Source organism: Moschus berezovskii, chromosome 7 (assembly GCF_049115385.1).
Source record: "Moschus berezovskii isolate FMDL1 chromosome 7, NW_MosBer_1.0, whole genome shotgun sequence".
In the NCBI taxonomy this organism is placed as follows: Eukaryota; Metazoa; Chordata; class Mammalia; order Artiodactyla; family Moschidae; genus Moschus; species Moschus berezovskii.
The window spans coordinates 117,724,925-117,735,001 of NC_142466.1; the positions used below are offsets into that span (position 1 = coordinate 117,724,925).

General features: G+C 41.4%; 1 protein-coding gene across 1 annotated transcript in view; it reads right to left on the reverse strand.

Annotated features, from left to right (window-relative positions):
* Positions 1 to 7,150, reverse strand: part of C5 (complement C5) — a 95,130-nt gene extending 87,980 nt beyond the window's left edge. The window contains exon 1 of the mRNA XM_055427781.2: positions 7,028 to 7,150. Coding sequence (XP_055283756.2) covers positions 7,028 to 7,092 — 65 coding nt within the window. The 5' untranslated portion in view covers positions 7,093 to 7,150. The remainder of the gene's footprint in view (positions 1 to 7,027) is intronic.
* Between the last annotated feature and the right edge of the window lie 2,927 nt (positions 7,151 to 10,077).

Sequence of the window (10,077 nt, forward strand, 5' to 3'; positions counted from 1 at the left end):
TTGCAAGAGTCTTCAACACCACAGTTCAAAAGCATCAATTCTTCGGCAATCAGCTTTCTTCACAGTCCAACTCTCACATCCATACATGACCACGGGAAAAACCATAGCCTTGACTAGATGGACCTTTGTTGGCAAAGTAATGTCTCTGCTTTTTAATATGCTGTCTAGGTTGGTCATAACTTTGCTTCCAAGCAGTAAGTGTCTTTTAATTTCATGGCTGCAATCACCATCTGCAGTGATTTTGGAGCCCAAAAAATAAAGTCTGACACCGTTTCCACTGTTTCCCCATCTATTTCCCATGAAGTGATGGGACCAGATGTCATGATTTTAGTTTTCTGAATGTTGAGCTTTAAGCCAACTTTTTCACTCTCCTCTTTCACTTTCATCAAGAGGCTTTTGAGTTCCTCTTCACTTTCTGCCATAAGGGTGGTGTCATCTGCAAATCTGAGGTTATTGATATTTCTCCCAGCAATCTTGATTCCAGCTTGTGCTTCTTCCAGCCCAGCGTTCCTCATGATGTACTCTGCATATAAGTTAAATAAGCAAGGTGACAGTATACAGCCGTGACGTACTTTTCCTATTTGAAACCAGTCTGTTTTTCCATGTCCAGTTCTAACTGTTGCTTCCTGACCTGCATACAGGTTTTTTAAGAGGCAGGTCAGGTGGTCTGGTATTCCCATCTCTTTCAGAATTTTCCACAGTTTATTGTGATCCACACAGTCAAAGGCTTTGGCATAGTCAATAAAGCAGAAATAGATGTTTTTCTGGAACTCTCTTGTTTTTTCGATGATCCAGTGGATGTTGGCAATTTGATCTCTTGTGCCTCTGCCTTTTCTAAAACCTGCTTGAATATCTGGAAGTTCACGGTTCATGTATTGCTGAAGCCTGGCTTGGAGAATTTTGAGCATGACTTTACTAGCATGTGAGATGAGTGCAATTGTGCGGTAGTTTGAGCATTCTTTGGCATTCCCTTTGGGATTGGAATGAAGACTGACCTTTTCCAGTCCTGTGGCCACTTCTGAGTTTTCCAAATTTGCTGGCATATTGAGTGCAGCACTTTCACAGCATCATCTTTTAGGATTTGAAATAGCTCAACTGGAATTCCATCACCTCCACTAGCTTTGTTCATAGAGATGCTTCCTAAGGCCCACTTGACTTCACATTCTAGGATGTCTGGCTCTAGGTGAATGTGAGTGATCATACCATTATGATCATCTGGGTCATGAAGATCTTTTTTGTACAGCTCTTCTGTGTATTCTTGCCACCTCTTCTTAATATCTTCTGCTTCTGTTAGGTCCTTACCATTTCTGTCCTTTATCGAGCCCATCTTTGCATGACATGTTCCCTTGGTATCTCTAATTTTCTTGAAGAGATCTCTAGTCTTTCCCATTCTGTTGTTTTCCTCTGTTTCTTTGCATTGATCCCTGAGGAAGGCTTTCTTATCTCTCCTTGCTATTCTTTGGAACTCTGCATTCAAATAGGAATATCTTTCCTTTTCTCCTTTGCTTTTCGCCTCTCTTCTTTTCACAGCTATTTGTAAGGCCTCCTCAGACAGCCATTTTGCTTTTTTGTATTTCTTTTCCGTGGAGATGGTCTTGGTCCCTGTCTCCTGTACAATGTCACGAACCTCCGTCCAGAGTTCATCAGGCACTCTGTCTATCAGATCTAGTCCCTTAAACCTATTTCTCACTTCCACTGTATACTCATAAGGGATTTGATTTAGGTCATACCTGAATGGTCTAGTGGTGTTCCCTACTTTCTTCAATTTAAGTCTGAATTTGGCAATAAGAAGTTCACCATCTGAGCCACAGTCTGCTCCTGGTCTTGTTTAGTACTAAGGTAGCATGCTTAGTACTCAATAAATGTTATGCTTCATTAAGTTTGCTGAATTAGTTGAAAGGAAATAATCTCAGAACTATTACTCTCAGAACTATTACGCTATCCTAATGGGTGGATAAAGAAATGAATAGAATAGCAGTGAGCTAGGAAATGCACTTAGAAATGAAAGCAGTAACAGAGGTCCTTGCAGAAGAAATGATAACAGTCATACGACATGATGATAATAACAAAAAATGAGGAATGAGAGGGCTTCACATACACCTCTTTTAATCCTCACAACGGGTCAGTGATGTAGACGCCAGTATTATTCCTAGTTTGCAGGTGATAAGAGCTCAATGTGGACCAAGGTCACGTGGCTCATCAATGAACAGGCAGGTCTTTCTGTTCAGCCTCACTCTCTGTTATGTGTATAACTGAGGTCAAGTTTACAAACTATGTTTGCAAACAGTGGGCTGTTCCTCAGTTTTATATTTTATGTGATGGATCCAGAATGGACATGAATCAATATAAGTGTTTGAAATAGAAATCTTAAAATGGGTGAATTTTCATAGTTTTATTAAAAGAAAACTTACAAATACAAACTAGGTTATTAATTGTATATTGTAAAAGTATCTAATTGGAATAGTGAGAGCTACCTATGCTATTAACGGAAAAAGAAGTGTGTTTCAACCCAAAAGGTGATTGAATAATTCAAGCAGCTGATTGGCTCCAGAGCACACAGGCCAGCCCAGCAGGCCGGATTATTGCAGGTCCCCCACAGCACTACGGGCTTCCCCAGTGGCTTGGTGGTAAAGAACCCGCCTGCCAACACACAAGACGTAAGAGGCGCGGGTTTGAGCTCTGAGCTGGGAAGGCCCCTTGGAGAGGGGCATGGCGACCGGCTCAGTGTTCTTGCCTGGAGAATCCCATGGACAGAGGGGCCTGGTGGGCTGCAGCCCAAGGGGTCACAGAGTTGGACACGACTGAGCACACAGCACACATTCACGCAGCACTATGCCATTTAGAAAGGCTTTAAACTCAGCAAGTCTGCAAGAACAATGAAAGTAACCTGGAAGCAAATACACACTTTAAAAGCAACTGGTGGTTCTGCTACATGGCAAGTAATTTGGAACCATTTACAGAAAATCTGTAAAAGGGGGAAAAGAATCTCCAGTTTTCCAGCCATCTTCTCAATTTCCCATGCACTCATGCAGGAACAGCAGAAAACGAAAACTGTTCAGGTTTGCTGATAATAAGATACATTTACCGAAACCTTCCTCAGTTCTAGGCACTATTTTAAGCACTATACACACATGTGTGTATTTATATATGTATATATGTCACTGTGCTGTGACAACCACCCTGTGAAAAAGACCTTATTATTACTCTGGTTTTACAGAGGAGGAAGCTGGTGATTAATTTGCCCAAGGTCACACAGCTATTACATTACAGAATTAGGAACTGAACCTGAGCAGCCTGTTTCCTGAATTAATACTTTCAATTGCTAGACTAGACTGAATTTATCAAGAGTTTTTCGAGAGAAATTTAGGAGGTGAAGCTATTTTAATTTTGGCGTTGGGCTTCCCTGGTGGCTCAGTGGTAAAGAATCTGCCTGCCAATGCAGGAGACGCGGATTCAATCGGGAAGATCCCGCATGCCAAAGAGCAAATAAGTCTGTGTGCCAGAACTATTTAGCCTGTGCTCTAGAGCTCAGGGGTGCAGGAGCCACGACTACTGAAGGCTGGGTTCCTGAAAGCCCATGCTCTGCAGCAAGAGAAGCCACCACAGAGAGAAGCCTGAGCATCACAACCAGAGCGGAGCCCTTGCTCGTCACAACTGGAGAAAAGCCACGTGGCAACAAAGACCCAGCACAGCCAAAGAGAAGTAAATAGAAGTGAACTGTGGGAAATTCTGAAAGACATGGCAAATGGGTGCAGAAACAGTGGAAACAGCGGCAGACTTTATTTTGGGGGCTCCAAAATCACTGCAGATGGTGACTGCAGCCATGAAATGAAAAGACGCTTACTCCTTGGGAGGAAAGTTATGACCAACCTAGACAGCATATTAAAAAGCAGAGACGTTATTTTACCAACAAAGGTCCGTCTAGTCAAGGCTATGGTTTTTCCAGTGGTCATGTATGAATGTAAGAGCTGGACTATAAAGAAAGCTGAGCACCGAATAATTGATGGTTTTGAACTATAGTGTTGGAGAAGACTCTTGAGAGTCCCTTGGACTGCAAGGAGATCCAACCATCCATCCTAAAGGAGATCAGTCCTGAATGTTCATTGGAAGGACTGATGCTAAAGTTGAAACTCCAATCCTTTGGCCACCTCATGTGAAGAGCTGATTCATTTGAAAAGACCCTGATGCTGGGAGGGATTGGGGGCAGGAGGAGAAGGGGATGACAGAGGATGAGATGGTTGGATGGCATCACTGACTCAATGGACATGAGTTTGAGTAAACTCTGGGAGGTGATGGACAGGGAGGCCTGGTGTGCTGCAGTCCATGGGGTCGCAAAGAGTTGGACACGACTGAGCGACTGAACTGAACTGAAAGTTATTTTTTAAATTGGTGTTTTTAGAAGTTTTTGGAGAAGGCAATTGCAACCCACTCCAGTACTCTTGCCTGGAAATTTTCATGGATGGAGGAGCCTGGTAGGCTGCAGTCCATGAGGTCGTGGAGAGTCGGACACGACTGAGTGACTTCACTTTCACTTTTCACTTTCATGCATTGGAGAAGGAAATGGCAACCCACTCCAGTGTTCTTGCCTGGAGAATCCCAGGGACGGGGGAACCTGGTGGGCTGCCGTCTATGGGGTCGCACAGAGTCGGACACGACTGAAGCGACTTAGCAGCAGCAGCATTAGAAGCTTTATATTTTTCAGTTTATTATTGTTTTAATTTTGATTGTCTATGTGGTAGTAGTGGTGAAATAGAAAATAATTCATATTTGTTGTTGCTCAGTCACCCGGTCACATCAGACTCTTTGTGACTCCATGGGCTGCAGTACGCCAGGCCTCCCGGTGCCTCACTGTTTCCTGGGGTTTGCCCAAGTTCATGTTCATTGCATCGGTGATGCCGTCCAGCCACTTCAGTCTCTGATGCCCTCTTCTCCTTCTGCCCTCAATTTTTCCCAGCATCAGGGACTTTTCCAATGACTCATCTGTTCACATCAGATAACCAAAATACTCTAGCTTCAGCTTCAGCGTCAGTCTTTCCAGGGACAATTCAGGGTTGATCTCCCTTAAGACCAACTGGTTTGACCTCCTTGGTGTCCACGGAACTTTCAGCTAATTCACGTAATTCATAAGTCCCTAAAAGAGAGCTCTGCAACCACCGACTCATACATAGTTTGATCCTCACTGATGCGATGCTAACACAATCTATCATATAAAGTATTTCATATTTTTCTTATTTTCTTTCAACAGTTGTAGAGAATATGGCCACTGAACTTGCAAAAGGCAGAAATGCTAGCTTGGCCTCTATCTGGAAAGTTCTTTCACCAAATATTTGCATGATTTGCTCTGTTACTTCCTACAAGCTCCGTTCAAGTGTCACCTCTGCAGAGACTCTTGCCTGTCTGCACTTCTGTGTGGTGCCCACTCATTTCTCTACCCTCTCGTTTCCCTGTAATTTTTCTTCACGGCACCAGCAGCCACCTGACCGTATTCATTCATTCACTGGTTCGTTCACTGGGTCATTTTCTTCTCCTTCTTGAATGCAAGCTCTGTATCATCTGCTATTGGGTTGGCCAAACCCAAACGAACTTTTTAGGCCAATCCAATACATCCTCAGTGCCAAGTTCTCAAAAAGTTTTAGCTGAATCAATCAATCAAATTTATTGACTGCCATGTTGTAAATGGTATACTGTTACTTTTTCAGAGAAACAGAGACTGTGCTTATTAAGGGTCAGTACACTGTAGTAGAAAAAATTTCAGTGTCATGAGACCTAGGTTCTACTCATGGTTCCACCACTAACCCGAAGTCATTTAATCTAATCTCTCTGAACTTCAGTTGGCTGTCTTTTAAGGTGGAATAACAGAATCTAGGAAATGGGCTTGCCATGTGAGAAAAATCAGATTAAGGGTGGGAGAGTGCTGAAATGTATGATGTCTCAGACATACACTGATATTATTGTGCATTTTACATATTTACATGTGTGCATTTGTGACAAAATGGAAAAAACCTGAAGCAATAAAGAGGAGTCCTTAATACAGATTCTATTTCTGTTTTAGTGGTGTGACCTTTGCAAGTTACTTCCCCTGTCTAGATTTATACTTATATGTGAGATAGGTTAGATTAGATACTCTCCAGTTCCTTTTCAATACTAAGATGTTATTTCTAGATATGAGATCAATATTTTAAGACCTAGTGTTAAATACAATTGTTTCAATAATAATTTTCAACAAACTATCGTGTGTAATTTGTGAAGCATGAGCTCACAAATTTAGAAGCAATTACATCAGTAGATTTCGAACCACAGTATTAGAATTGACCCCCAAGTAACTCTTGCTTTACCATGTACTGCTGCTAAGTCACTTCAGTCGTGTCCGACTCTGTGCGACCCCATAGACGGAAGCCCACCAGGCTTCCCCATCCCTGGGATTCTCCAGGCAAGAACAGTGGAGTGGGTTGCCATTTCCTTCTCCATTACAGAAAACAGAAAAAACACAGAAAATTCTACACCAAATATAAATAAGCAATCAACTCAAGAAAGTTTGCTATCTTGAATTCAGTTGTGCTTTTTTTGAAGAAGAATTTGAATAATCACTTGTGTAAAGTTTTATAAATAACAATCCCTGAATGGACATATACACTGATATATTTTAAATGGCTAACCAATAAACTACATGGAATTCTGCTCAAAGTTATGTGGCAGTCAGGATGAGAGGGGTGTTTGGGGGAGAATGCATACATGTATATATATGACCGAGCGCCTTCACTGTTCACCTGAAACGACCCCAATATTGCTAATAGGCGATACCCCTATACACAATTTAAAGTTAAAACACACACACAAAAAAAAACAAACCTGTAAAACTGTCCCATTGTTTGCCACACATCAAGTCAAAATGCTACATGATTTTCTTATTCAGAGATGAGACTATTGTGTTCCCAGAAGTAGAAAGTAATGTACAAATTAACACAGTCTGTTGTATTTGATTTTTCACTCATCGCCTTGAAAAATGAAGGTAGTTTCTTTTACTTACGTTTGTTCCTGGCCCCAGCTTTTCCCCAGGAAGATTAAAAAACAAAGTATGCCCCACAGGCCCATGCTGGAGGCAGTGGTAAACCATCAATAGGACCCTCCTGAAGTTATTCTCCTTTTTAAAGAAACCGAGATCGAAGAACTTGGGTAAGTTGGTTTACTGGTTAATTATTAATGTCAAGAAGAGGGACTTCTGAGTAGGAAAAGTAAAATTGGAATGGCAACACTCTTTAATGCCCAGGTATAAAAGTAGAAGATTTTTATGGGAAGATACTTTATACAGATTTTACACCTAGAGAATTTATTTTTATTAATACATATAAAGGATTCTAACATAAAAGTTTGGCACTGCAATGAATGCCTCAAAGTTAAAAATCAATAAATTGATTGTCTTTTGACTCTTGACCAGGCAATTGCTCTGAAAGTTTTATCATGAGAGCATGCCTCTGGAGACGCTCTGATGGAGACCCACTGGGATTCAGTTTCACATGAAGGTGATTTTAGAATGGGCCTGGTTTAGAAGGGCTTATGAGCTATCTTTCTAGAGAATACCTGAATGGTAGCGTCATTGGCATTGGAAATGGCAGACGAAGAGCACAGACCTGCAAAGGAATAAGTCCTTGGTTCGTTCAGTTCAGTTCAGTCAGTTCAGTCGCTCAGTCACGTCCGACTCTTTGCAACCCCATGGACCGCAGCAAGCCAGGCCTCCCTGTCCATCTGTCCCAGTCTAGAAAAGAAGCTGAATGTTAGGTGGAGAAAAGATTGTGACTGGCAATGAAAATATCCCGCTGAGGATGCTGTATCATTTTCTGCAAAATAAATGATGAATTAAATACTTTAGCTTTTAGCAGGGAATGGATATCCTCAATATCTATTAATTCAGACACCACAAATTCAAAATTTGCATTCATTCAGGCACAGAATATCTTTCTTTTCTAAAAAATAAACTTACACTATACTTTTCAATGAGGTTTTTAATCGCTTTAATATAAGAGCTTAAAGAAAACAAAGCTTCCTATGATATGAGTCTTGTACTTAATTTAGGAAAAAATTTTTAAGATTTTTATGATGCTTGAAAGTGAAAGTGTTAGTTGCTCAGTCGTGTCCGACTCTTTGTGACCCCATGGACTGTAGTCCACCAGGGTCCTCTGTCCATGGGATTTTCCGGGCAAGAAAACTGGAGTGGGTAGCAATTCCCTTCTCCAGGGGATCTTCCTGACCCAGGGATCAAACCTGGGTCTTCCGCATTGCAGGCAGACTCTTTACTGTCTGAGCCACCAGAAAAGGCTTATGATGCTTCCTAGAAAGTTTTTATTCACTGCCTTCCTTCTACTAGCACTGATTTCTAGCTTAGTATGTAATAAGTACTCTATTTCAAAGTAGTAAAACAGATTTCTCTAAACAGTTTTCTATGATTCATATGTTTTATGTTCACATTGGTGATCCTTCTCTTGAATTAATAAGATTCTATTTTACCAACACTTTGTACTGAATTCATTGGGAAAAAAGGTGCACAAAGGAAAATTTGATATACAAAGTTCACTAACAGTGTCTCTTACATAGATTATTGAAACAACAAAAATCTGTCTCTATTGTCTGACCTTGGAGAAGGAAATGGCAACCCATTCCGGTATTCTTGCCTGAAGAATCCCATGGACAGAGAAGCCACGGGGTTGCAAGAGTCGGACACGACTTAGAGACTAAACCACCACCATTGTCTGACCTATTTGTTTCAGAAGGAAATCTGTAAAATAATTAAACTGGGTTGCGAAAGATGGGTCAAGTTAAAACAAACAAAATACTTTTGCCCTCATTTTCGGGAAAAGATCTTTAGGAGGAAACGAGAACACTCAAATGACCATAGATATATTTGAAGTGAAGGAAATTTATTTGCTTGTATTATGGAGTCAATATTGATCAGTGATATTAGTCACTTACCATTGGTGTATTTCTCTGGTAGAACACATTTTAAAAACGATGGATTTCACAGGTTCTCAATAGAACTAGAGTTCAACCACTTACAGATTTCCTTTAACTAAAATGTTTTAATCTGCCTTACAAACATGGCTTAAAGATGGATTCTTCTTTACATTTTAAAATGTTGACCTCTGGAGGAGTCTTTGGTTTTTATACAGATGTGTGGATGGTGCTCAGTCATGTCTGACTTGTTGAGACCCTGTGACCATAGTGTGCCAGGCTTCTCTGTCTCTGGGATTTTCCAGGCAAGAATACTGGAGTGGGTTGCCATTTTCCACTCCAGGGGATCTTTCTGACCCAGGGATCAAACCCACGTCTCTTGCATTGTCTGGCAGATTTTTCACCACTGCACCACCTGGGCTTCCCTTTTATGTACAGATAATCCATCTCTAAAGAGGAGAAACCAGGTCTGGCTGGAACTTTGATGGTCTCTTGACCTTCCTGCTAATGCTACCTCAGTTTGACCCTCAGGTGGACCCTACATGACCTCTCTTAGCTCCCAAGGCCTCTCTCAGTCGGAGTCTTGCTTGATTCTCCAGCCTCTATGCTCCTCTTCTCCACTGCAGCCAAGTAGCTGAATTACTTATTACTCTCTGAAGTCACCATGACATGAAAATGCTCCTAGCAGGGCAGTAACAGTCAGTCAAGTACTATTACGCTTAACCTATTTATACCTTCAATTAGGTGTCTCTTCAGAAATGAGGGTTAAATATGGGTTACTGCTACTGGCACTGCAGGATGCAACTCATTCAGAATCTACTTAAGTGCTTGCCCATAACACCAGTGAGAAAAGAAATCTTGGGGTACACACTACAGCTAGCTGTGGAACCTGATGAGTAAATCCCTCTCATTGGTTACTTGTCTTCCAAAATATTTAAACAAATTTGAAAAGACATTTAGCTACAAAAAGTCTATTGAAACACAGTCTTATAAGGAAGTCCAATGTGGAATCTAGTTAGAATGGAGGTGCTCCAGGTGAGTAGAAGGGATGGCCCTGCTTTCTGCTCAGGGGCACCCCCAGCAGGCCTTGAGGAGGCTCCATAGGAACCCTAGGGTCCCTGGACACTTGCTTTA